The sequence below is a fragment of the Talpa occidentalis genome, unplaced genomic scaffold (genome assembly GCF_014898055.3).
Source record: "Talpa occidentalis isolate TD23 unplaced genomic scaffold, MPIMG_talOcc4v2.1 talOcc4.9, whole genome shotgun sequence".
Classification (NCBI taxonomy): Eukaryota; Metazoa; Chordata; class Mammalia; order Eulipotyphla; family Talpidae; genus Talpa; species Talpa occidentalis.
Window position 1 is genome coordinate 75,780,636 of NW_023605305.1, and position 27,823 is coordinate 75,808,458.

Sequence of the window (27,823 nt, forward strand, 5' to 3'; positions counted from 1 at the left end):
AACCTCTATTCTACTTTGCCTCCAATATCTGGCTGTTCAAAGGACTTCCTGTAAGTGGACTCAGACAATATTTGTCATCTTGTGTTTGGCTTATTCTTAGTTCCATGAGTTTTGACAAACATGTTTATCTGGGCCTCCCTGGTGGTGCAAGGGGTTAAGTTGCAGTATTATGAAGCTGTCCCCAGCCTCTGCAGCACCAGTTCGATCCCCCGCTGGCCAGGGAGCCAACCCATATGGCTCAGCAGACCTCTCTTATCTTGCTTGCTGCTCCCCTCAGCAGTGTATTTCAATCAGTCTACCTGTTCTGCTCCCCACTCTGTCTCTGGTGAATCCTCTCACACACACACACAGCCCGCACCTCTGCCCTGTACCCCAGTTCTTGTATGCATAAATAAATAAATCTTTTTTAAAAAAACTGAAAAAAGCGGGCCTCCCCAGTGGCACAGTGGGTTGAGTGCAGTGCTATGAAGCTGTCTGCAGCCTCTGCAGCCCTGCAGCATGGGTTCGAGTCCCAACCCCCTAGGGAGATACCCACATGGCGCGGCAGACCTCTCCTGTCTCGCCTGCTGTTCCCTTCAGCAGTGTTTTCAGTCCATCGGACTGTTCTGCTCCCCACTCTGTCTCTGGTGAATTCTCTCACCCTCCCGCATCTCTGGCCTGTACACCAGTTCTTGTATAAATAAATCTTTATAAAAAAAAACTAAAAAAAGAAAAAAAAGTGTAAACACCACCCCAATTATCTATGTGACCACCACCCCAATCAAAATAATAAAAATACCATTTCCCTCTCCCCCAAAACCTCCCTTTGAGGATGATGCCGCATTCTCAACCCTGTCTCCAACCCGGACCTCAGTCCTATGAAATCTCTGTTATGTTTTCTGCTACTGTATGTTTGCTTATTCCAGAATTTCACATAAACAGACCCATACAGCATATACTTATTTGTGTCTGATGTCTTTCTCTTATTAAAGGCTCCTCTCTAATATATTGCTCTTTGTCAGAGTGGTACCACACTGTGTGGATATACCACAATATGTCTAATCTCTAGACCAGCTGGAGGGCATTGAGTTTTCCCCAGTTTTAGGCTACTGTGAATAAAGTCATCAGGGACATTTGTGTACAAGTCCTGTGTGGACATATGTTCATTTATCATGGTGGGTACTTGGGAATGGGTATGATGTTATGAATTCTTTATGTTCTATCACACATCACTTAAGGACATTTAGGTCAATACAGATCGCATGTACGACAGTCGTCCCCACGGACTCCACCACACAGACCCGGGGTCGAGCAGGTTGGCCCATCCACAGGTTTGTGTGATTATACTCCATGATGTTTCCATAACCACAAAATGGCCTGATGAGGCATTGCTCAGAATTTACCCCTCTCTTGAAGAAATATGATTGCATTCTGCTTTCAGGTCCTTTGTCAAAAATCACGTGTTAAGATATTTCCATGCAAGACTTCTCTCCAAGAGACAAGCAGGTGTTATTTAGCTTGGTACTTTGAGAGCTGGAGGGTGTAGGTGAAGGGTGGGGCGGTGAGAGCTGCGGCTGACCCGGGTAAGGGAAGGGAAGAAAGCAAGGCTGGAGCTTGTTTTCCCTGACGTCAGTGCCAAGAGTTTCCAGCAGGGGGCAGCAGAAACCATTGCGCAACTCTAGGGTCCCGAGGCCCAAGACCATAGAGTTGCAGCTAGTCACAGGGTCCTTGATAATCCTCAGAGACAGCACCTTCACCGGGTAAATGGGGAGGCTGAGGACCTGAGAGGAAGCACATGCCCTCCTCCTCCCTTCACCTGGCTCACTTGTTCTCATCCTTCCACATTCAGTTCATCTACCTTTTCTCTGGAAGCCTATCAGCCTCTGCTTCTCCCTCCCCATCCCTTTCCTGCCTCTGAAAGCTTAACTTGCCTCCCTCTCCACAGACTACCTTCTTCAAGCACTGGAACCAGGTGGAAATCATCTTCATGATGCCATGGCCTGGCACAAGATAGGAGCCCTTGAAAACACTGGCTGCCACCCTATACCACACTTGTCCAGCGTCTGGCCCCCCAACTCCACCTCCTGAGTCTGTTGCCCCCCAGGAAGGTGCAGGGAGCCCAAGGTCCTCATTCATGCTTTTATTCAAATGTGGGTTCATGTTTATCTGGTGCCCAAAAGAAATGACCCTGTTGATGAGGCTGATGACAGTTTTTACCTTTCATTGAACACATCCTACTGGCTACCTGGCATTCTTCCAAGCCCTTTATATTTAATAACTTATTTAGGCAAGAAATAGAAGTTCCAACTCAAAAAGCTCTGGACTAGTTGAGGAGGTATAGTGCCAGGATGGGCACTGAGCAGGATTTCTAGGATCCGAGGCGAGCAGACCAGACCAGGTAAAGGAGGAGTCCTAGAGCCCTCAGTGGGTTTCTCAGGCTTTGATTGCGCTATTACATATAGAGCAGCAACTAGGTACACAGCAGGCAGGATTCCGGGGGGCCAGGAGGCTGGTAGGTCTTCACTCTGGGCTTCTCTGGGTTCTTTTCTCCCCTTCTCTCTCCTGCCTCTGCTTCTCTCCCTGACTGTCTCAATACTCCTCCCCTGGCCCACAGAAGTAAACAACAAAACAATGTAACCACTGCAGGCCCCCATCAGGCAGGGCAATCCTAATGGTCTGAGGGCAGAAAAGCCTGAAAACCATTTACCCTATAGGAGGGTTCATCCATTCATTCACCAATAAAGATTGACAGACATGTGGGTTATAGCTACGAACAAAATAGAAATCGCTCCCTGAATACAAAAGGGAAAAATGAAGCTTGCATTCTAGTAGTGGTGCTGGTGGAGGGAGGATAAATAAAATCAGTAAAATTAGGTGATAATACAGTGGTATCATTAAAACATAGAGAAAACAAGTCAGGGAAGGGGACTAGGCAGTGTGGGGGCACCATTCTTAGACAGGTGGTCAGGGAGCGCCCACTGAAGGGGGCCCTCCAGGTGAAGACCCACAGGTGGTGAAGGAGGGGGCACACAGGGGATGCTCTGGGGAAGCTCATTCCAGGCAGAGGAAGAGGGAGTACAAAGGTTCTGGGGTCACAGCCTGTGTCCTATTAAAAGACCTGTTCAAAGGAGACTAGGACCACGTGGTTCCAGCAGCGTGGTGGGAGGTGCTGAGGACGGAAGCTTCATGAGGGTCAAATCCTGCAGGACCTTGTAGGCTGTGGAAAGGCAGCAGGTTGTGCTCTTGGTGAGCTGGGATCAGAGGAGGGATATGATCCAATTCAGGTTTGCACAGAACAGCTGTCATGTTGAGCATAGGCTGAGGGGCTTGTGGGGCAGCAGGGAGACCAGAGGAGGTGTCTGCATCCTCCAGGTGAGGATGGTACTGGTTTGCACCCACACTGGGGCCCAGGGGCTCACACAGTAGCAAGTGCTAACACAGGGAAGCTAGGGGGCAGAGCGGGGTGCCTCTGCCCTCTAGGATAGGAAGCGCTTGCTGACCTGAAGGAGCTGGAGAGGGCGCCCTGGTACTGGTACGGCTTGCTGGGTAAAGAGCTGAGGTGAGCAGGAGGCAGGCTGCTCATTGTCCCCGGCCCAGGCCACTCACCTCCCCAGGCTGGATGTCAGTGCACACCCGCATTAAACCTCCCTGCTCCTCTCACAGCCCGCCACACAAGCTGAGGGAGCAGCCTCTGCCCCACACAGCCTACACCCCAGTGGGAGCAGAGATGTCCCCTCAGGAAAGCTGGGACAGTCTTCTTGCTGCGCTCTCTGCCCCTCCAGCCCCATCTGTCATCAGCACCTAGCAGTGACACTGATGACCTGAGGATGGCCCACGCCAAGGGGGCACGCCCAGCCAGCTCCCCGCCCCTCACCCGCCTGGGTCTTAGTGCATGTGGGGGGCTGACAGGTCTCTGCCCCTGGGTGGTCCCTGGCCTGAATCAGCCCACAGGCCCCCCGCCCCTTCTCCCCTTCCCAGCCCGCCTGTGGCCTGCCCGCCAGTCTGCCTGGCACTCAAGCTCCCTCCCGCAACCCCTCCACTCTACTGTAATCACAGCTCAGCCCAGACCCCCCCTCCTGTGAATAATTGGGGCTGATTTAGGGGCTATCAGGGGAGAGAGGGGGGGCTAATGGAGTTTGTAGGGGGCCGCCCTGGTGATGAAGGGAAGGTTGAGAGGCAATTAGCAGGGATGACAGCCTCGGGAATCACCTAATGCTCCCGCCTGCCCGCAATAAGGGCTAGTGAGGGGGTGGGGGAGTGGCTGACCCACCCTCACATGCAGGGGTGAACTTGGACTTGGGGAGGGATCCTGGCCCTCCCGCAGCAGGACACTGGAAGATAGCAGAAGAGACTGCCAGCAAAACAAGGGCAAGGGGCAGGGGTGGGAGGCTTTATGGGGAGGAAGGAAAAGAGGGAGGCTGACAGGGTAAGTCCTCCGGGTCCCTCAGAGCCCCCCACTCCCCCAACACACATACACACACAGAGTACCCCAGCTGAATCCTATCCCTCGCTGGGGACCAGCTCCTGATTAATACCAACATTAGCCCTGAACACTCTCCCTCCTCCTGGTCATTAATTACCTCCTCTCCCAGCCCAGTGGAGGGGAAGCCAACTCCTCCAGGCAGAAGGAGCCCAGTCTGAGCCCTGGCCAGAGAACCAGAGAAGTCACACCTCACCCCCCCCCACCCCCCCCCCCGCCAAAGGAAAAAAGAGAGAAAGAAAGGAATCCAGAGCAAGGAAGCGGGGTGGGGGGGGAGATTGTGTCCTTCATCCTGCATCCCTGAACCCCCCCCCCACCCCATCTCCCTCTCTGAGGCTCTCACCCCTTGGACTATGCCCTCTCCACATTACTAGAGTCAGTCAGGAAGGAAGAAACCTCAGTCAGGAGCTCCCCATAGAGATGGGCAGCCAGGTCTCTGAGTCCCTCCCCACTGACGCCTTCTGCTTCTGGGCCCCGAACAGGGCCCTGCAGGGAGCAAGTCACCCTGACCTTCGCTCAGGGCCGTCCTGCCACACAGAGCCAGACCCGTTGGGCACCACCCGCCCCACACAGAATGACGCCTGAACATCCCCTTCAAATGCACACGGGTGAAACATGCGTAAATGACTACAATTTGAAAGAGCAACAACCAAAAAAAGGTGCGTGGATGACTGTGGAGAAGGGCAGGTGAAGTGTCACAACAGCCACACTTTAGTGGAGGAGGCTTTGCCTCCGTGACCAGAGGTTGGGGTTGGCTGCATGAATATGAACCTAAGAAGGTGGGACCCCACCTTCTGCACACACACACACACACACACACACCCCACCCCACCCCCCAATCTTGAATCTCTGTAGCTCAGTTGCGCTCTCCTCCGAGCAGTCCACTCAGGATATGGGGTGGCGGCTCTGAGATTTCCCCAACCCCTTCTACCACCCCCGTGAGCCCTGTTATAAGACCAAGCGAGCCTGGAGGCCCAACAATCGATACCCCTCAAAGATGAAGCACTAATAACTTTATCCCCCCTTGTCCTCCAACTCCCAACCACATTAGCTCTGACCACAGGCCCCAGGCAACTGGGACCTGCAGTGGGCGGGCCTGAGGCTGAGTAACCCCTTCTCATCCAGGTGGGAAGCATGAGGGTAGAGTGCAAGAGGGACTTCCCAACCCTCAGGCAGGGGAAGCCACAGGATGAGGGATAGAAAGCCTTGAAGCATGTTTGCCGGAGGGGTACCTTCAGGGACCTGATTCACAGGTTGTGAAGATTTGTGACCTCAGAAACACTCTTCAGGGATGCCAAGGCCCTCACCTTACCCCTGAGGGCTGCTCAGAGGAGGTGATCTCCAAGGTCTCTTCCCATTGCAAAAAATCAGAGCCAGGAGATTGGAAATGAAGGTGGACAGTGGAGGGGGGATCTGGTCCTACTCTCCTTGTAGCACCCACATCAGTCTGTCCTGCCTCACCCCCCAAAGACCAGGATCACAACCTAGATACTCAGGGTATTCAGCCTAGGTAGAGCAAAGAGGGGAAGTGTAATAGAAACAGCAAACATATTCCTGGCCCCCACCAGAGGCCGCATCTTGTTGGAAGATCTTTACACATGAGACTTGTTTAAACCTAACACCCCTGTGAGCTAAGTGCTCTCATTCCCCCCTTTGTGGATGACAACACTAAGGCACAGAAAGGTTGAGGGATTGGCCCAACATCACAGAGCTGGTAAGTGGCAGACCAGGCACTCTGGCTTCAGAGTCTAGAAGCGTAACCACCGGGACATCCAGCCCTGGAAGAAGAAGGAGCTAGATGCAGTGCGAGGTGGGCTGGGAAGCCTCTTGGCCGCAGGGCTGCAGGGCTGCATTAGGGCCAGGGCTTCCAGAAAACAGGTCGTTCCGTGGACCTTGGGCTCTGTCCTGCCTCTTGGCTCCCTGCCCTTCTCTCAATGCCAGGCGTGCATGCCCCTGTTCCTCTACACTGCTTTGGGCTGCTCTGTCTCCAGGTCCCTCTTTGCCTCGCTGTGGGCTCCTCCTGCAGCTGGGAGATGGGGGAGCCATCTCTGTCTCTACTGGCTCCAGATCTCTCTGCTCTCCATTGCCCCAGAGCCAAGCTGCTCAAACTTTCCATCTTAGTGCTGGAGTCGGCAGGGCTGAGGAGGGGGCGGGGGCAGAGTCTGGGAGGGCCATGCTCAGCACAGCCTCACTCTCCCTTGGGGATGGGCTGCTGGTGACTCAGCCTGGCAGGAGACAGAAAGGCCAAATTCCTAGGTCCTGGCTCCTCCAGGGGCTGTCATGCCCTCCCTCACTGGGCAGCCTGTCCAAGGCCACTTTAAGGATTTGGTAAGCCGGGCTCCCCCCACCTGGTATGTAGAGAGTACAGGGCCTCAGGAGTCTGGAATCCTCTCTAGGGTCTCTCTTCAGCTTAGGGTCTGAGGTGGGAGGGGTGGGGAGAATAGGACAATTTCTACCCAGGCGGCCCCAGTGTTCCCCGCACTGTTCCTGGAAACCTGAACAGAGCTCTGAGCTCCTGTCGGGAATCCAGCCCCAGAGGGAGCAGGGCAGGAAGGAGCCAGAGGCTGGCTGGGGTCGGAGCCGCCTTGGACCCTTGGGTTCCTCCGAGAGCCTATATCCCCATGCTCTGGGCTCACGGGAAGCCCCCCTGGCTGCTGTAACACCAGTCCCTCTCCAGAGCCTGTGCCGAGGAGCTGGCAGAGGCTTCTGCAGTCCTTTCCCCAATACCAGGTGTTCTTACCAGGTGGAGAGAAGGGCCTACGCCAGTTCTGGGGGACCTAGATGGCTGAGCCCCACAGGCTCAGTTTGCTGTCTCTGTCCCAGCTCCCCAATGGGTCTTCAGCTCCCCATGCTGCTGAAGGTGCCACCTCTGCTGGTGCTCAGCCCCTGGTGTGTGTGGGGCAGCAATGGACTGGGCACAGCCAGGAGCTAATTAACGGGGAGGGGGCATCACTCCTCACAGTGGAATCTAACAGCTGAGTGCTGGGGGCTGTACTTGTGCACGTTTGCACCTGTGTGCCTGGACCATGCAGGGAGAGCTCATCTGCATGTCCATCAGTGAAGTGGAGAGTGGAGGCTCTTAAGCTGTGACACCAACAACAAAAGTGTGAGCCCCCTCCTCACCACTAAGGTAAAGGCCGCAGATTGCCTGAAGGGGCCAGAGTGCTCAGCCTCAGCTCCTGTCCCCAGATCGATGAAAGCTATCTGGTTCCCTTTCCCATGCTCGCCCGGAATTTTCCCTTCCCTGTCCAAACCTCGTTCCCAGAACCCCTCACATCACCTGCTCAGCTTTTCCAGCAATACTTCCACTGTGGTTTTAAGAGCCTCTGATGCTCCGATGCTCTTGACCTTGGAAATGCTCCATGTGCTCTGGCAGGTCCCTGCCGCTACCTGGCCTCCCTCCTGCCTCCTTGATGACAGCCCTAACGTGCCCAGTGTGGGCCACATCTCAGGCCCCATGCCTCTAGCCAGTCTCTGACACTGGAGGTGCCCACTCCCCTTAGTCCTGAAGACAGACTCAGAGGAGAGGAGGCGGAGGTGCAGGTGAGATAGAAAACCCCTCAGGACGCCATGCTGTTCTCCAGGACATTGTCTAATTTGCCTGATTGCCCCACCTGTGTCTAATTCTGCACTCCTCTGCCCTGCCTCTTCACCTGTGTCCATCTGACCTCTCTGCTTGCCTCTGTCTCCTCTGTCCCTCTCCCCCTGCAGGTCTGTAGGGCAGGCACCTCTACATTGTCTCTCTGCATCTGACCCTGGGCTCGCCTGCTGGATCTTATCCCCAAGCCCTGTCTCCCTGCCACCCCCAACACACTCTGATGATCTGCCTGCTTTACGCCCTCCCTTACATGGGTGCTGCAGCTCAGGCCCACCCATTCTGGGGCAGGAAAGGAGGGCCTATGAATTTGGCCCTCAGGGACCAAACACCCCACCCCACACACACACACATCAATCAGCCTGCAGCCCTGGGTCAGACCTCCATTAGCACTAACCAGCCTGGACAAGAGGCAGACACCACCGGGCAAGGCCTAAGGGTGATAAGCCCAGATTGAATCACTGTGGCGGGGGGAGCCGGACACCCAGGGACATGAGACAGCCACAAGATTAGCCCTGAGGAGCCATGGAGTGTGCGCTATTGCAGGAGGTGGGTAGGTGATTGGAAGTGATGGGGCTGGTGGCGGGAGGACTGCTCCTCCCTAGCCTGGGAGGAAGGTGGGGGCAGGGCTCAGGTCCCCTGATAGGATGGGGACAGAGGACCTTCCCCAGCTTCTGCTGATAGAAGCCTCTAGCCACTCAGTGAGGCCAGTAGTGTTCTAAGGGACAAAGGGGAAGGGAGACCCTACCTCTTCCCTCAGGCTCTTTCCTCTCCCTAGGAAAGAGCCACCTTGCCTGGTCCCAGAGTGCAGATCTCAAAGCATGTAAAGCCAAGGTGACAGAGGTGGCGGAGCAGGGGCTCTCATTCCCCCACCCTGTTCCTTCTCCTACCCTCCCTGTCCCTGGCCCTGCTACCTCTCACTCTCATCCATTTTTCCACTGTGTGCTTGCTGTTCTGGGCTCACCTGTACAAAGAAGACTCACCCCACCAATGCTGTCATCCTGTTCCCCAACACCTAACCTCCTCCCTCCCCCTGCAGCAGCACCAGCCTTCCTGAGCATGAACTAGAGAGGTAGGCCATTAGCGCCCGAAGGCCTGGGAAGCTGGGCCAGGGGCTGCCCAGCACCAGGTGAACATGCTGGCCACAGGACTGGAATTGAGCCACAGGTGGAGGTGACAGCTGCATGGAGTGGGGGAAGGTGGCTGAGGGTAGCCAGGGATGGGCAGGATGCCAGAGAGCCCCCCAACCTGAGTCCCAACACCTCCCTCCCAGAACGACGTCATCCCAAAAACCGGCAAGGGACACAGCCAAGGGATAATAAATATAATTACTATGACGGAACTGCCTGGAGAAGCAGGCACGTCCTCCACTCCCAGCTTCCACCTGTCCCCTCCTGCATGCTGAGGGAGTTAGATGCTTTGAGATTACCCCAGGGCTGCTGGGAGCTATAGGGTTCCTCAGGGTGGGCTCCAGGATTCTGGCCACCCAGCTGTAGCCCCTGGTGGGCCTTAGCCCAGGATGTCCAGGTAGACGGGAGGCGCCTGGGCCAGGGCTTGCAGCCGGGCATGCACATCCTTGATGCTGTGGCGCTGCTGAGGTTCCCGCTGCCAGCAACCCCGCATAATGGTGTAGACCTCCGGGGGACAGGCCCGCGGCCGCTCCAGCTCCCGTCCCTGTGTGATGCACTCGATCGCCTGGGCCGTGGAGGAAGAGAAAGGAGAGCACAGTGGGCTGCGAGCAGGCGGACGGCCAGCCCCAGCACTGCCCCCCCAGCAGTCACACTTGTCTGGACTTCTAGGGGAGGAATAATCTAAAAGGATGCAGTGAGCCCCGAGATTTCTTTCGTCTCTGACACTGAGCAGGCTAGACTCTGGGAAGCTGGGGCTGGGAGTAGGGCTGAAATCAGGCCCTCAGAAGACAGGCCAGGTGGGTTGAGAAAGGGGCGTGGCCAAGCACTTGCTAAATCCATCAGCTTAGTTTGGAAGGCGGGAGGGAGGAGGGGAAGGGTCCTCCACCTCTCAGTCCAGAGGCAGAAAGAACACAGAGCAGGGCTGCGGGTTAAGGCTTGGCTAAAGGGCTGATGTGTATTTTCAGGTAGAGGGCAACCCCACTTCCTTTCCTCTTCTGGGGGTAGGTACCACTCTTTGGGAACCTAACTCCTCTGAAAGGAACTGCAGCAGGAACAAGAGGGTTAGACTCCAGGAAGGCCTGCAGAACAGCTGAGGGATCCGAAGAAGGAGAGATGGTGGTAGGGAGATGGTTGAAGCAGAGCTGGAGCGCGTCCCCCTTTCTTCCCCTCTCCCCCTTAGAGGACTTGGGTTATGGGCGGCACTAATTCCATTCCTTCTCTTCAGTGCTTGAGAAAATTAAAATCTATAACCCTCTCCCCCACCCCACCAGCCTCCAGGGAACAGACTGCATTAGGAGGAGAAATGGAAACTGACAGCTGCGAGCCAAGGAGGGGGTGCGGGGAGCTGCTCTGGGAGACAGAACACCTGGGGCTCCGGCTCTGCTGTGTCCAGCCAGGAGGGCAGGGGGAGGGGCAGGGCTGTCCTTCCCACAGTCTAACCTCCAGCCTTCCTGCTGCAGTGCCAGGCCTTCTTGACCTGTGCTCTTCCCCTGCCTCTCCATTCCACCCCGATAATGCCTACTAGGTCTATAAAATGCAGCTCGGGACAGGGGCCTGGGCTCCATTACAAAGTGCTTTGAGGTTCGCCCAGGGCCTGGGCTTCGGGCAGTAGATGGAAGCAGCAATAGGAGAGGGGAGCAATGCAAGCAAAGAACAGGGCTGCGGTGCAGGGAGCGCAGAATTGGCAGGATGCTGGGTGGGCGCCTGAGCTGGTGGTGGAATGAGGCAGGAGGAGGGCCGAGTTCCCTGGCCCACGCGAGAGGCCGACCTCGGTGTTGGAGAGCTGGTACCAGGGCTGCTTGCCGTAGGTGAAGATCTCCCAGAGCACCACGCCGAAGCTCCACACGTCGCTCTCGGTGGTGAACTTGCGGTAGAGGATGCTCTCGGGCGGCATCCAGCGGATGGGCAGCATCGTGCGGCCTCCCACCTGCAGGCGGCGGGGGCGCCGCGTCACCTCCAGGGGGCGCCCGCCCAGACAGCCCCTCCCGGAGCCGCCCCCTCCCCGCCCAGCCCCATCATTAATAATAAATAAACGTGGCTCTCCTCGCCAGGGCTAAGAGGGAAAAACCGATGGTGCCGTTTCTGTCCCGGACAGAGGAGACAGACCCTCCTGCACTAAGGGGGGAGTTAAAACCTGAGCCGGAGCCGCAGACCCACATTGCCGAGGAGAGGCGGGAGGGGTGCGCTGGGGGGTCCCCGGATGCCGGGCGTTTACAGTTTGGATGAGCGGGGGCGGGGGCGGGGGGCGGGGAGCAGCCCTTACGCGGTAGTAGTCGGTGCTGTAGATGTCCCTGCTCATGCCGAAATCCCCGATCTTCACCACCAGCCCCTGCCCCACCAGACAGTTGCGCGTGGCCAGGTCCCGATGCACGAAGTGCAGACTGGCCAGGTACACCATCCCGGCGGCCACCTGGCTGGCCACAGCCAGCAACTGTCCCAAGCCCAGGGGTCCTGGGGCCACATCCTCCCCGACAGCCAGCAACTTGGCATCAGGCCCGTGGGACCTGGAAAGAGTGAAAGGAGGGAAACCCCAAGAAGACTGAGGAAGAGGAGTCAGAGAGCCAGGGTAGAAGGGCGGAGGGAGGATGGGGGAAGGAAGGAACAGTGTGGTGGGAACTGGGATTGAGGGACTCGTCCCCCCAATCTCCAGATGTCCCCATCTCCAGGGCTTCCACCAGGACCCACACTTTCCATAGACAGCCCCCCTGAACTCCAACACCAGCATGCAGCTGCCCATTGGCCCCCACATTTCTTACCCATGGACCCCTTCGACTCAGCCCTTTCGCCAAGCTGAGCTCAGCATCACCCCTAAGCACCCCCTCCCGCAGACATCCCTCCCCGCACCCACGCTCTGAGTCCGAAATGTCGGAGACCTTGATTCCTATCTCACCTTTGCCTCAATATCCACACCTTGATTCTAGAGGTTTCCCGATGCCATCCCCCTCCCCACAGCCGTCACTCCATTTAAGCCCCTGATCACTCATTTCCATTCACCAGAGTCCTCTGAACCTCTGCCTGAGCCACTGGCTTGTCAGTACTGCCCTTTCCTACTGGCCAACTCTCTCCTCATCCACTCAAAAATGGATACTTTTGGAAGAAAAACTTTTTTCCAAGTATATGCTAAATATCTCAATGTGCCAGAGTTAAAGGGGAGAGTAGGGTACAGATGTGGGTCACAGCAGGGCAGTCCAGGTCGGGAGGGAAGGAGCAGGGGAAGCTCTCCTGGAGGAAGAGACGTCTAAATGGAGACTGAAGCCCTGAGGAAGAGGTAAGCCATTTGACAGCAGCAGGGACAGGGGCAGGTGACGTAAGGGAGACCCAGGCAGAGGGACCATGAGTACAGAGGTGCAGGGGGAGAAGCAACCCTAGGGGAAGTCTTCCAGACTCACAGTTTCCTTCTTTGATTCCTCCTGTGCTCACCCCTCATCAAGCATTTAGAGCTGCTCTGCCACAGCCTGAGCCCAGATGGCCTGCGCCCCGCTCCCCAGCACCAAGCCCACCCTGTGTCTGGTGAGCAAGGGGCTCCTCTAGCCAATCTAACCCACCCTCAGCATCAGGTATGGCCCCTTCCTGCTGCACCCCCTGCAGGGTTCCTCCCCAGAGGATGAGCTCAGAGCCCAGGCCCCTCTCAGCTGAATTCCCAGCCTAACTGCAGGAACAACCCACCACTCCCATAGTGATGTGGGGCCAAATCATTACCATCAACTAGACAACCACCAGCTACTTTCTCACCCAGAGCCACAGGTCCTATTGCCTCTTCCTGGTGGGGAAACTGAGGTCAGAGAGGAAAGCGACTTGGCAAAGAAGGCTCATCTAGTAAGTCACAGCTAATTCCAAACTCCAGCCCTGTCCTGCCTCACTGCTCCATCCTTGCAGGGGGTGGAGCTCCCAGGAGGAGGACGCACAAGGGATCATGTGACCATCAGAGCCCGGGTGAGAAAAGGGCTCCGCCTCGGTCACCACCGCCCCCCCCACCCGGAGCTTTTAACTACCACCCTTGGGTGAGTCACTTAACCTCTCCAGGTCTCTGTGAAATGGGCACATTTCATGAAGTTACTAAAATTATCAGGACAAATAAGTAATATCAGAGTTGCTCTGTCCCAAACCGAAAATATGATTTTCTTTAATTAACTTTCATCACGTATAAATGACCATGATGTTTTAAAACAATACAGCTCTATATGCTGAAGCACAGCTGGCCTCTAAGGATGAGCTGTGAAGTCTGCAACGTGGAGTCAGAAGGTACCTGGTAAGCGCTGGTTGGGGTTCTCCAGACTGCCTTCTTCCGCACACCACACGCAACTGCACACACTCTGCGGACGGAGCCCACCATCCTCAAGTTTGAGCCCGACTCCTGCTAGTGTGACCTCCCTGACTATAGTCACTCTGTCCTTCGCCCAGACCATCCCCATACTCACACATCTGGCTCCTCCGAGCCCCTGGGAACAGGAATGGTGCCTTCCTGCTCCTTGGTGTCCCCCCAGCCCCCTGAGTTCAACAGACAAACAGGGTTGTGCCTGAAAGGAAGGGACGACGGGGCTCAGGCCAGGGAGCAGCATGGGGCGGCACTGTACCGGAGGAAGCGGTTGAGGTCGCCATGCCTCATGTACTCGAAGACCATGAGCAGAGGGCGGCCCTCGGTGCAGACACCAAAGAAGCGCACGACGTGCTGGTGCTGCAGCACGGTCAGCAGCTGGGCCTCGCGCTGGAAGTCCTGCCGTGCGCTCTCCGACACCTCCTTCAGCGCCTGGATAGTGGGAGGGGACAGGACCGAATGTGGCCAGCCCAACCGTCCACACCCCTCCATGCAGTGGCCTGCCCGACCCCATGTTGGAGCCATGAAGCTCCTGGACCCATTCCCCCATCTGACCACCCTGTCCTGGGTTGATGAGATCCTGGGAAGTAGAGTCCAGACCCGCAGGGCCTCGTGGCCGGGGTCTCACCTTGACGGCCACCAGCATCTTGTCCTGCTCAGGCAGCAGGTTGTGGCACTCGGCAAGGAAGACCTTCCCAAAGGCGCCCTCGCCCAGCTCCCACTTGAGCACGATGTCTTGGCGCTTGATGTGATGGACACCTGGAGAGGACTTGCAGGCTCAGACAGGCCCGTCGTGGAAGGGTGGGGTAGGGCAAGAACAGGGCTGCCTGGTAGGGCTGTGTGCTGTCCACAGGTGCTGGCCGGGGGAGTGAATGGGGGCTGAAATGGAGCTCCTTCACCGAGCTCCACGCCATGGAGTGGGAAGGGGAGGGCTGGCATGGGAAGGACGGCTCAGCCTGGGCAGAGGCAAAGGCACAGGGGCTTCTATGCACACACATGCACGCGTGCACAGATCCACCCTCCCCCAGACCCTGCAGGGCCCCTCACAGGCATCGCTGAAGTACTGTGGGTTCTCAATGATGTGGCCTTGGAGTCCAGAGCCTTTGCCCTCAGTGGGGGACAAGGAGCTGCCACCCAGTGTCATGAAATGCAGGGACATGGCCAGTCCATCTTCCGGAGCTAGCACAGCAGGGCCTGGGGAGCAAAGAGCCACACGGAGGGTCATGGCCCAGGCATACTCTGGCCCTTGCCAGGCTGCAGATGCCAGGTGACCCCACTGGTAATGTGCAGGGGAGGAATGGAGACACAAGAGTAGGGCAGGGGGAAGGGGAGGCACTGCGGCCTTTCTCTGTCTGGCTTCTCTCCAACCCCAGGCCCCCAGGGCCACCAAAGAACTCCCCCATTGCACCCCCCCCCCCAGCTTAGACCTCCCAGACCCACTTAGTGTTTGACTACAGTCCAGCCACCAATTAGCAGCTGCCGCCTCTGGAACTACCCCTGCACCAGCCTGCCACGCTCACACTCACACGTCCCACAGCCAGGGGGCTAGGAAACCCCAAACGCATACTCCAGTAGCCCCATGTATGCACAGACCCCACCCAGAGCACACAGCCAGAAGAGTCAGTAGGACATAAGCCAGTAGGGCAGTCTGACAGAAAGCCTCTCTGTGGCCCCCACTCACGGTTGATCCCAAACTTGTTCCTCCGTCCGCATTTGTTGAGCACAAGGAACAGCATAGAAAGGAAGAGGCAGGCAAAGACAGCCAGGCCCACAGCCACTGAGACCTGGGGGTGGGAGTGGTTAGAGCTCTGCTTTCTCAGCGCTCCCCGAGAGCTCCCCGAGAGCAAACTTTCTGCATCCTGCAGAGGAAACCCAGAGCCAAGCCCCCAAGTCCTGGCACCTCCCCACTGGCCTGGACCATGGCTGGGAGGATGGCCGGCAGACTCAGGCCAGTCTGTGGTGATTGCCGTGCTCTGACCAGGGTGACATGCAGATGGGGCTGAGGCTGGCCATGGAAACCCCAAGCCTGCATGGGCTTCTGCTTCCCAAGCTCACCCCAAAAGGTGTTTCATCCTTCTTCTCCACTGGGTCTCCGGTCGTGCTGTTAGTGTCTGCGGAGACACAGGGCAGGAAGGGTAGGCCTTGGCACACAAAGTCTCCCCAGCAACTCCCCACCCTGTTCCCTGTTCACCCCTCGGGGGACAGGCCAAGTATACCCTCTGCCCCAGCATCGTTCCAGGGACCAGACAGAATCTGCCCTCCAGCCTGGGGTACTCACCCACTGGTGAGAAGGAGACTGCAGCAGGAGGGAGGAGAGAAAGCAGTCAGATGGGGAGGAGAGCAGGGAGTCCCCTTCCCCTCCGGGACTCATCCCTTCATGGGATGGGGTGGAATGGGGAGGTTGGGGCTGCTGGAACTCAAGGGAGAAATGCACATGGCCCTTTTCCAGCAGGGCATGGATGCCCCAGTGGCCTGGCTCTCTCCAGCCAGCTCAAGTGAATGGAAGAGCTCGGGGGCTAGGACTCCAGGGGCTTGGGAGAGGTGGGGGCAGGAGGCCAGCACAGAGCTGGACACCAGAACTCCAGGTTCCTTTTTGTCCAAGGCATTCCAACTTCTGGGGCGGGGGGGCAGGATCACAGCAGTAGTGAACCAGGCCTCCCTGGACACCTGGCTCTGTCCCCAGGTGAAGTCCAGGGAGTGGAGGCAGGGTTCAGGGTGGCCCTCGTACCGGGAATGGGGTCCTCTGGGTTGAACTCAAAAGGGTTGTCCATGAAGGCAACCATGATGGATGCCGAGGCCTGGCCAGAGGGATTGGCGGCCAGCAGCGTGTAGTTGCCGTTGTTGACGTGGGTAGGCTGGTTGAGGCGCAGGCAGCCGTGCCGCACAGTCTCATTGGCCAAGGGCTCCAGGAACTCAGTGAAGATGAAGCCGGTCTCGTTGAGCACAGAGCCATTGAAGAGCCAGCGCAGGGAGGGCGCAGGTTGCCCGTCCACCGAGAAGGGGATGCACCAGTGGTGCAGCTCCACTGCGTCGTGCAGCTGCACACTGGCTGGGACTGTGGGCCAGAGACAACGGAGAGGAGTAAGGAGACAGCTGGCGGGCCCCCTGCTCCCACCTGACAAGTAGTGGGGGTAGAGCCAGATGGGGGTTTAAGATAAACTGGACAGCAGGCCCAAAATAATTCACGAGGAGAGACATACATCAGGCAGCAAGTTATAAAGTGTAGAGGCATAAGGAATGTCCAGGGTGGATCTGAAGTAAATCTGTAACAATCCAGAGAAGTAGGGTACCAGCTTGTGAAAATGAAACATGAAGTCTATTGGATAAGGGAACTAGAAAAATAAAGTGGGATTCAACTTAAGAGAATGAGGAAGGGGGCCTAAGCATCAAATAGGCAAAAAATATACAGCCAAAAACTGGTTAGATGAATTTGAAATAGATCTAACCTGAAAAAAAGAAACAAAAGCTCCTCAACAATTGAAATATACACATATGTAAACATACACAGTCAATACCGAAGGCCCAGCCAGCACACACTAGACCATGCAGCATACTTGTATCAGCCACAGCCTCCCTATTAACACCCACCAGTCTCACAAATACAATGGAGAGCGAAAGAAACTACACAAAATAACACCTGCAGCGTGATTCCATCGATATAATGTGCAAGAACAGGTGAGACCAGAGGAGAAATATCGATCCGGACAGATACACATGGAAGATTATTTTTAAAATCAAAGGAATGATTGTCACAAAAGTCAGGAAGGGGGAAGAGAAGAACAGGCTTCCCGATGGGGAGAGGAGGAGGCACTTTCCTGAAGGACTGGTAAGAACAAGTATTGTTCAAAGTGTCTATGTTGTCTGCGGATATCTATGTATGTCCTATTTCACAGCAAAAGGGAAATGACGTAAAGCAGGAGATATGATATAATTTGTTGGCAGGTCTAGAGAAACTGGATGGCGAGCCTACAGAGGAACTCAGGTAGGGAGCTTCTTGTAAAACCAAGAGGACAACAGTGCTGGGGGAGCGAAACGAAGTGGACTGAGCAGAGGACAGAAGAGCAGCTGGTGCCCAGGGCCTCAGGTAGAACACTTGGACAAGGGCCAAAAAGAAATCCATCTCCTTGGGGCCTCGAGAAGCCCCCAGGACTCCCCCCAAAGGATCAGGTTTTCATGGGAATCTGGAAACAGCTGGGAGGGAGCAGCTGTGGAGACCGGGGCCCACTCCTTTCCTCCAGAGCTCCCTACCCCCTCCCCACCCTCTCTTTGGGGAAGGGAGGGGGTGGCTGCGGGGTCAGCCACTGGGACTCACAGGAGACGTTGACCTGGACAGAGACTTCAGCCCGGCCCACATCGTTCTCAGCCCAGCATGTCACATTCTTCCTATTGAGGTCACTGGTGACGTTGGCCAGGGTCAGCCCCAAGGACGGCAGGTCCCCAGATTGCTGCAGTCAGGAGAGAAGTGAAAATCAGGAAGAGCTTCCACTGCCTTGGGGCTGGAGGCAGGGACTAGGTAGGGCTGATGATGTCTTTGGAGAGTCCCTCTGACTCCAGGTAGAAAAAAAAGTTCCTCTGACTCCCAGGAGGGCGGGGAGAGGAAGGTAAGTAAAGAGCGCAGAAGAGGATAGAGCAGAGAACGGCTCCTTTCAAGCTTGTTTGGGGACTGGCTCCTCAACCACCTACTTCATGATCCAGAAAATCTAGAACATAACCAATAACCCCAAAATAGGCACAAAATACCCCAAAACAAAACCAGCTCTCTAAGCAGCTAAATAGGGGTCGTGAATCCCAAGTACCAAATTCACACACAACTCATGGAGAACCAAGTCCTCATCCCTCCTCTTTCTTTCACATGCCATTCTAACAAACTTAGTCTCAACCCAAGAAAGACAGGAACAAAGAGATGAGCCGATAACAGAGCAGCAGTTAGATGCAACATCTGGCCTCCGGTGACAGCTGAAGACAGGGAGCAGTTTCCGAGACAAAGTGACTGATTCTGAATCATCACTGAAAGACTGAATCAGGTTCAGATTCTCTTCCTAAGAAGTTATGTAACCATAAGACAATCATATTCTTGCTGAACCATAGTTTTCTTGTTTTGTAAGCAGAAGAGGTAAATAAACTGATTTTTTGACATTTGAGAAAGCTATTTGCATGAAAATAATTGAAGTTGTGGGCAAATCTCATTTATCTGGAGATTTTGCAAACATGGTATCCCTTGAATAAAGGCCAGAGGAGACGTTTTCTGGGCTTCTATTGGAATGTGTGACTTCAAGGATTCCAGAAGAACTCTTCCTTCTCTCATACAAACTCTGCGAAGCCCTGCCTTGCTCTGAGCTTCTCTGGTCTGTCCCATTTCCTCCAGATCACCGGGGTGTGGATCCCTTTCAGCTGCTCTGCCCCCTTCCCTCTCCTGGGACAACCAGTCTCCCCTCCCCACTAGGGTTTGACATTTCTATAAAGTTTCTAGAAGACACAAATGGTAGCAAACATGTACACCCACTGATGTACATTTCCCAAAACACATCTCTCCATAGAGGCCATGGCCAACATCTTGCTTCTGTCTCATTCCCTTTCCATTCCTCACTCTAAGTGACTTTGGTCTCTGGGAAGGCAGAAGCCACTCAGTGGTCCCTCTACTGTGCCTGAACCCCCTGCTCAGGGTTCCAGTGGTTTCTCCTTCAATATTGTTCCAGGGACTGACAGCAATTTGGGGGTTGACTCCCCACTCGTAAGTGCGGGCCTCCAAACTGAACACCACATTCCCTGGTCCCACTGGCCGGTCTCCTCACAGCAGTCAGAGCTGTGTGTTGATCCATGTGGGGAGCGTTTGGGGTAGGCACAACTCACTCTCAGCCCCTGCTGACCTGGTCAACAAGCCCTCCTGATTCAGCTCTGGCTACTCCTGGCTGCCAGTGCCAGCCTGAGGACAAAGGGCAAGGCCTGGGAAGGTGCCCAAAGACATGACTGGAAAACAGTGATAGAGGCCAGAGAATACCCAGAGGCAGGCAGAGCATCAGAGGGCCGTCATGTCCAGTTCCTCAGCTGACAGATAAGAAAACCAAAGTGTAGGCAGAATGAGATTTTTTCCAAAAGTCACTCCAAGAATGAATTAGCGAGGGAGCTGGAAACAGACAGGTGCCTCCTTAATAATATGCTCATCCCACACCCAAGAGGATGTTGCTTCCAAAATCTTCGAAAAAGACCAGAAGGTGCCCAAGAATGCCCCCAAGTTACCAGATATTGTGCCCCCTCTCTGGCCTTCAGTTTCCATATCTAGAAAAGGGTTAGGAGGGATGGTCTGTTGAGTTCCTCTGGGCTCCAATATGTGAGGGCATGGGACCCCTGGTCTTCCAGCTAGCATCCCATTCCCAGAGGACTCCCAACTCAGGAAGATGGGGCAGAGCCTGGGGCCCTCGAGGGCGGGCTGGTGTGCTTTGTGCTACTCCACGGTGTGAACCTGGGTCTCATTATCTCTATCCACCCCTCACCTATTCATTGTCCCTCTTTTCCTCTTTTTGAGTCCTGTGCCAGGCCTGGACTCTGTGGGGCCAGGGTGCAGTTTGCTGGGGAGCAGGGGTGGGGGAGGGCTGCTCACAGTCACAGTGGCTGACTCCTCCAGGTCTGCCAGGATCCAGCCGGCCTGCTGCAGGCCCCGCCCCTCCACCTGGCACTGCAGCCACACGTCGTCCCCCATGTCTACAGAGGCATTGGACATCCGGACCTTCAACACAGGCACGCCTGGTCACCCAGGGTGCCGGAGGGGTGTTAGAGCAGAAGTGGCCTCAAAACCCTGCGCAGTGCAGTGTGCCTCCCACCCACCTCGGGGACCCTGAACCTGGTCCTCGACCCTTCAGTTTCTCCCAGCTCCTGCCAGTGTTCCCCAGACCCCTTCAATGCTTGCTCCCCAGGCCCCTCCCCCAGCATGTAGCACCCTTCCCAGTCACTCACACCTCTAACACCTACCGCAGCTGGTGTTGGCCATGAGGGCCAGGGGCCCCTGCCCAGGACACTGCAGCTTCTGTTCTCGAACTCCACCCAGACCCTCCTCCTCCCAGCGCTGCAGCCAGCGCAGGGCACAGGAACAGAGCAGAGGGTTCCCCGACAGGACCCTGGTAGGTGTGGGGGACACCAACACATTTAGGGAAGGGGCAGGTGTTGGGTGAAGAGTGACAAAGAAAGAGGTAGTATAGTAAGAGGGAGACAGTCAGCAGGGTAGAATGTCTGGAGGCGGAGGGGTGTGGGCATAGGAGACAGAGGCCTCCCCAGGGGACAAGCCAAGTGAGGGCTCTGGGAGTGGTAAAAGCATGTGAAGGGCACTGCTTCCTGGTCCAAGGGCTTCAGGTGCCACCAGGTGTACACTGCTTTCCACCTCGCCCATGGGCATGTGTATTGGGAATGTGGGGGGCCCACCCCTGGGCACAGGCAGGGGGCCTGTAGGTCTCCTCAGCACAGACCCAAAGAATCTCTCTCCACCCCAAACCCATGCACCCCCAGGTCAACAGGCAATTGCCCTCCACAGGCAATCCCTCAGCCGCTGTTTTTATGGGGGTTTACAGGTATGTACAGGGTCCCCAGTCTCAGCTCATAGCCAAACAGGCAGTCCCCAGAGACATCCCCCCAACACACACACACACCCACACACCCACACACACACACACGTGTGTGTGCGTGTGCGCCCTCTAGGTCACGAAGCCCCCACTCACAGTTCCTGTAAGGAGAGGCCCTGGACGGTTTTCCAGGACAGAGACTCCAGGGCATTGAAGGAGAGATTCCTACGGGAGTTGAGACAGACAGACCCCCTGAGACCGACCTCACTCTGACCCAGGCCAGGAGGGAGGAGCCCCAGGAAGGTGACAGCTGGCTTCCCCTCCCCACCCTGCCAACCAGAACCAGCAGGGTTAGGCTCTTTGAGTCCCACTCTTCTCCCTGGGACAACAAGGGTTAACCCCACTTAACCCCCTCCCCAGACCCCAGGGAAGGGTCTCAGGGAACAGCCGCTGCCCCCTCCCCCACCCTTGGCCCCAGCTGGCAAAGTGCTGAGGCCCCAGCTGGGGGAAGGGGCTCCATCTGCGCTCCCCTCCCACAGAGGGCCAGGGTGGAGGAGGGCAGGCTCCCACACTTCCTTGCCCCTGCCTGCCTACTCCCTCAGGTCCCTCCTCACTCCTCCTTCCTCCCCTCCTAGGCACTAAGGAATGTGGACTGGAAGGGACCCCAGGTCGTGGAGATGAGAAATGAGCACAATCAGAGTCAGCAACCAGGACACAGGGAGCGGTTCAAAGCCCTAGTGCTCTGGACCTTGCACCAGGCTGCCACTCCTGCACCCTCTGCTTCTGAGGGGCCTGCCCTGACCTCTCTCCTTGCCGAGTTGTCCTACAGTTTGTGGGGGCTGGGTAAGAGAGGCACCACCCACACACAGTTCAGAAAGGTTACCCACTTCGTCACCAGACAGAGCTAGGTGTGGGCTCTGTCTGCCACGTACAGCTGTGTGACCTCAGCCCAGAACTTAACCTCTCTGATTCTCGGAACGTTTATCCATGAAAGATGGGGAGGACACTCTCCCTCACTGGGGCAACTGTGGAGACTCACTGACATCAGTATTGACAGCTGTCCCTGAGAACACATTTTCACTGAAGCCCCCATACAGTCAGTGATGAAATATCACTTTATTTTTTGCTATTGCTAAATCGCTGGACACAACTCCAAGGGTGGGAGCATGGCAGCCCCATCACTCTCCCACCTCTCCACCTGCCGCGGTGGGAAGGAAGAGCTGAGCTCCTGACTTCAGAAGGCCAGAGCCAGGGAGGGGCTGGAAGATGGCAACCCCACCAGAACCTGGACCCCTGCTTCTACCTGCCCTCCCTTTAGACTGGAAGTATCTGAACCCCAGGAAGAAAAATGGGGCAGGCACCGGGAAGAGTCCCTCCCTTTAGACTGGAAGTATCTGAACCCCAGGAAGAAAAATGGGGCAGGCACCGGGAAGAGTCTCACGGAAGTGAGAGCGCAAGGCCCTTCCAGCTGGTCCGTGGGCACAGCCCTTGAAGGAGACGACGGGGAAGCCCCAGGAGAATGGGTGAGGCGACTTCCCTGACCAGCCTGGGGCCTTCTTCAGAAAACAGCTCCCCAGGGACCAAGCCCATTAGCCACCCATGTCTGGGTGTCCTCCCACCCCCCTGCCCTGCCCCGGCCACTCACAAGCGACTGAGCCGAGGAGTGAAATGGAAGGCATCTGGCGCCACGAAACGGAGACCGCTCTTCACGATGGTGCTGCGGAGGGGTGCAGCAGGCTCAGCCCTAGGGCCTTGGCTGCTTGGCTCTCCTAGCCCATGTCAGCCCCCAGCTCGCTCCCGGCCCACCCACTGTGCTGAGCCCTGGATTCCCTCCCCATGCCCCTGACAGCTTCCTCAGCTGCCTGGACCCCTAAACCGACATCCACCAGTTCTTAGTCTTCAGCCCTCAAGTCCTACACCCTTGAGCCCTCCCTGACCTCTGGTGTCCCCAGGTCCTGTGCTAAGCCCCACACCCACACAATCCCTGGCCCCTCACAGGTTTCTCAGCTCCCCCAGGCCCTTCAGGTCACTCTGATCCAGACGCTGCAAATGCTCGTTCTCGATGTGGCTGTGGGAAGAGGGTATGGGAGTCACACTCGAGTTCCTACACCCGCCCACCCCTCTCCCTCACAAGCACATGTGCATGCGTGTACACCCCATCACACAGACACATTTCTGCATACATGCATAGGTGTGCGCGCACAGAACACATCTCACACAGCCACATATGCACATGCACACATGCGTCCTTACACCATCACACCTGCACACTCTCACATCTCTCACACACAGATACACAGGCACGGAAGCCCACACACAGAGGCGTGGGCACATGCACAGATGCATCCTCACACAATCCATGCACACACATGCACGCATGTGCATGCCACACCCTCACACACAAACACATCTGTCTCTCATGCGCACATAGAAACACACACAAGTTCATCCTCACCTCAGTGCTCTGTGCCTGCACATGCTTGGCAATGGGGCTCATGCTGAACACTGGTTCCACAGAGCCCAGCTCTCGTGGCCATGCCCCACCCAGCACACAGGGAGCCCCATGGTCATGCAAACACGTGCGCCCAAACATGCCTGCGCAGGGGCCATTATCCCCGGTCACCCAAACTGTCACACACACAGACCCCGCCCTTCCCCCACACTCACGCAGCATCCCTGCGCCCCCATACACCATTCAGTTGAGCAAGGAGCAGCACAGAGGCTGTCAGCCAAGGACCCCTCGAAGCCCTCCCTGTCTCAGGAGGGAGCCAGGAAGGAGAGAGGGGCATTAAGAGGAGGAAGTGGGAGGGGGATAGAGACACAGACTGAGTGACTGACACAGTGAGAGCCGGGAAGGCTCACTCAACCAGAGGTGGGCAGTGGGGCAGAAAAACAAAGGATAGAGAGTGAACCAGAGCCGCCCAAGAAGGAGAAACTGATAGGAGACTGGCAGAGAGAGAGAGGCAGGCAAGGAGTAAAACAGATAAGGAAAGGGGAGGGGAGAGAGAGAGAGAGGACAGAGAATCAGAGAAAGCAAAATCAGGAGAGGAGACAGAAGTAAAGATTGGGGATGGCTGACCTCTGGGGCCCTGCCCAGTTTCTTGATCTGGCATGCTGAGCCTTCCAGAGAACTCCGCTGCCCTGCAGGGAAATGTCAGTGTGTGTGTGTGTGTGTGTGTGCGTGTGTGTGTGTGTGTGTGTGTGTGACTGTCTCTCTCTCTCTCTCTCTCACACACACACACACACACACACACAAACTCTCCTCCTCCCCTCTACTTCCATAAGCCATGGGAACCAGGACCAGCCTGAGTGCCCCCTCTTTACCACCTCCCCCTTTACCAGCTTTGACCCCGGCAGCCAGCCAGGTACTAGACAGTCCCGTGAAGCCTAGGGAGTAATCTCCGGTGACTCTGAGGGAGAGTAGGCCCCTCTCCTGCCCACCCAGCCCCAGCCCTGCCCAGTTGAGAGCTGTAGAGACCCTGGGAGGGTGAGAATGGCTGGGTGTGTGCAAGCTGTCAGGCAACTATTCAAAGCTGCCTCATTCGTTTGGATTCATAATCAATCTGTCTGTTCGAGTCCATTATCTCCTCGTTAGCTCTGCGGGTGAGGGAGGAGGAGGAGATGTGCAGTCAGAGGCAGGGGGTCAGGCTGCCGTCCCGCCCAAAGGGACATCTCAGCTCACCACCCTTCTTAGCTCTTAGTACCCTGGCCAGCTCTCGGTACCCTAGCCAGCCTGTCCAGACCCCCAAGTTCAACCCACTCTGGGACTTGGACAGGAACCGGGAAATGACAGCACTGACAGGGTATCCGCAGGTGCCTGGGCCCTGGTTTGAAGACCCAGGAGGAGTGGATGCACTGGGGGTGGCAGCCTGGCTTTCATGCCCCTCCCATCACGCTGAGACCTAGGCCCAGACACGGCTGTCTCCCCTCCTCCTGGTCTCCCTCGGGCCCACAGAGAGAGATTGAGTACTTTCCCGTTAATTACCGTTCGGCGAGATACCCAACGAACTCGGTGCCAATTATTGCAGGCTGCTCAAGTAACTTCCAGACAGTGATGGCTCCTGCCTCAGATACCTTCCAACCCGTCACTGCATAAGGCCAGGGTTCCTTGTCCACCCTCTAAGCCCCAGAGGACCAGAGGAGGATTTTCTAGTAGTTCCTTCCCTTTTCTATAAGTCCTGCTAGCCCTATCTTTCACACAGAATATTCAAGTGTTTTCTTGTATCACCTGTGATATTTGAGCACCTCTAGGCCAGTTATTACAGAATCTTCCCAGAGGTTTCACCAGCTGCTAAAAAGTACTTAAGTGTTTTGTAACAATTACTGCAGGATGTCAGACACTGCAGAATGCTGGCGATTCCTCCCAGCCTTGGGCCGCCAAGGGAGGAGAATTGCACACAAGGGCCTGACTCCCTGCCCTAAGTCGGGAGACAAGGGTGGAAAGGGAGGTGTGGGTAGAAAGAGAGAAACCAGGAGAGGGTCTCTTTTCCTACATCCAAATCAAGAGGCGGTGGGGGGTAAGGGGTGGTGGAAATGGGAGAAGGGAGCGGAACCACCGAGCTGACTCCTTGTCACCTCCCACCAAAGTCAGCTCCCAATTCCAGGTGCAGAACTGGTGTTGCCTGGCCTTTAGGAAGGGGCTGAGGCGGTTTCCCCTGGAAAAAGGACGTGTCGGTAAGGACGCCAAACTGAGAAGGTCTCCAAAGCTAACCAACCCCCTCCATGAGGCAGGGTGTAGGCTCCCAGCCAAGCTCCAGAAAGCGGTTTCTAGAAGACTGGGCGCCCTCATACCTAATCCACGGAGAATCCCCCTTGGTCTGCACAAGCTAGCGCTCCAATTGTCCCGAACCCTAGGCAACTTCCAGGCAGTAAGTGCGGAGGCTGCCTGGGTGAGGCGGCCGCAGAGGGAAGCCCGCACAGTCGAGGGCTGCGCGGTACCAGCCTCCCGCCGCGCCGCCCCTTCAGACCCAGCGAGGCGACGGCGAGTCCGCGCCCTCGGGGCACGGCTAAGCCCGCCGGTCCCCGCGCCCCTTCGCCAGCTGGACACTCACAGCTCGGTCAGGTTCTCGGCGCCCGGCAGGTGGGAGAGGCGATCCATGGCCCCAGTCCGGGTGCAGCGCAGCCCAGAAGGGCCGTAGGGGCAGCAAGCCTCGGGGCAGGGTGCGGCCCCCGCAGATGCCAGCATCAGCCAGGCCAGCAGGCCGCCCGGCCCCGTGGCTGGGCCGTGCCAGCCGACCTGGCCGCGCCGTCCGCCTCGCAGCATCGCGGCGGCGCCCGCCTAGCCCCGGCCGGGCCGCCGTCCGTGCGCTCGAGGCAGCGGCTGGGGCCTCCCGCGACATGTGCGCCGGGCGGCGTTAAAGACCCAGTCGCCAGGAAAGGGCGGAGCCTGCGGCCCCCGCCCGGCCCCGCCCCGCCCCGCCGGCTCCAGCCCCTCCCCTCCTCTCCTCACCCCAACTGTCCGCACCCCTCTCGGCCCCCGCACCCGTCTTTCCCCCGCGCTTTGTCCCCCCAGCTCCGGGAGATACGGGGCGGCCGCTCCAGAACGCTCCAGAGGCGTTCCAGGGGCCCGGGACGTTGATAGGTGATTGCTGCCAACTTGAGGCGGCTGCATCTGGGGGAGGGCGGAGGACGGAGCTGGACAAGGCTCGCAGTCCAGGTCACCCGTCAGCCCCCAGGTTCAGACCTCCCTCCTCCCGGCGCGCGCCTGACGGAGTGTGCAGCGTCGCTTGCGGTGAACTGAGTGAAACCGTCTCTAAGCCCTGGGATGTGAAGGGAGAGGGCCGGAAAGAAGCAAACGGGACCTGGGGAAGGAAAGCAGAAACGGCAGAGAAAGGGAAGGTGTCGCCCCAAAACAGTGGGAGAAGGAAGCCCAGGAGCCGAGTTGCAGCCGACTTCCAGCAGAGGCCACAGGGTGGCGCTAGAAGCTCGGGCTCATAGGTGTGCGTTCCCGCGGGCCCCGGCGGGCAGGGGTGCTCTCTGCGGCCCCTGCGGCGCTGCGCCCAGACGCCCAGTGTCGGCCCCCGACCAGGCCAGCTAGAGCTGGCCCCCAGGCCGGGCAGGGCCAAGCCGAGCTAGGCTGGCATCGATCGCCCTCTGACAAGAGCATCGATTTCCCCGCTGAGAAATTAATAGATCTTCTCTTAGCTCCTCGGACGCGGGAGCCGCCCGCGGGTGGAGCTGGGGACCCGTCGATCCTAGGAGGCCCTTAGGAGGCTGCGCACCCAGAGAGCCTCGATATCCCTTGCACCCAAGGCGCCAGAAGACAGATCCTCGTCCCGCCCACGTCTCAAGCCTTGGTAGCTGCAGGAGTCCGCCCGGCCGGCCGCACAGCGGGGGAAAAAAGAGGGGAGTCTTTTGGAGGGGAGGCGCAGGCAAAGGAAGCCCTCACGAAGCGCACTAGCCGGGGCCCAGCACAGATTATCCCCCAATTCCCGGAGACAGGACGGACAGACTGACTGGGCAGCCTGAATTCAGGGAACAGAGGCGGAGCCCCAAGGAGTGCCTGCTCTGCCACAAGGATTTTGGTCGGAACCATTGTTCTTGAATGGGACTGAAACTTAGATGATGTGGCCGCCCTCTGGGAGGCTGACCGGGCTCCGAGACAATGTTCTCGTTTCTATACAGTTTTAACAAGATGCCTCCACGGCTCCTGGCTTCTGGAAGTTACTGGACAGCAGAATCCTCAACCACCTTTCCCGGCGGCTCACTGCCACTGGGCCTTGCAGCCCCACTTGAAAGAAGTCCACATCGGGCTGGGAGGACCCTCCTATCACA

At 57.0% G+C, this 27,823-nt stretch overlaps 1 protein-coding gene across 2 annotated transcripts; it reads right to left on the minus strand.

The window, feature by feature from the left end:
• Nucleotides 1-9,363: 9,363 nt before the first annotated feature.
• On the minus strand, nt 9,364-26,430 carry NTRK1 (neurotrophic receptor tyrosine kinase 1). Of its 2 annotated transcripts, XM_037500088.1 has the most exons (17): nt 26,101-26,380; nt 23,046-23,117; nt 22,695-22,766; nt 21,206-21,274; nt 20,466-20,611; nt 20,098-20,240; nt 17,812-17,944; nt 16,228-16,554; nt 15,778-15,795; nt 15,555-15,610; nt 15,181-15,283; nt 14,547-14,693; nt 14,128-14,258; nt 13,759-13,931; nt 11,448-11,688; nt 10,953-11,111; nt 9,364-9,749 (listed from the first exon to the last, which is right to left on the minus strand). In XM_037500088.1, the coding sequence occupies exons 1-17, from the start codon at nt 26,310-26,312 to the stop codon at nt 9,564-9,566; spliced, it is 2,388 nt and encodes a 795-aa protein (XP_037355985.1). In that variant the 5' UTR covers nt 26,313-26,380; the 3' UTR covers nt 9,364-9,563. The 2 variants fall into 2 exon arrangements, with proteins under 2 accessions (XP_037355985.1, XP_037355986.1); XM_037500089.1 differs by lacking the exon at nt 15,778-15,795 and having other exon boundaries at nt 26,101-26,430.
• Nucleotides 26,431-27,823: the final 1,393 nt, after the last annotated feature.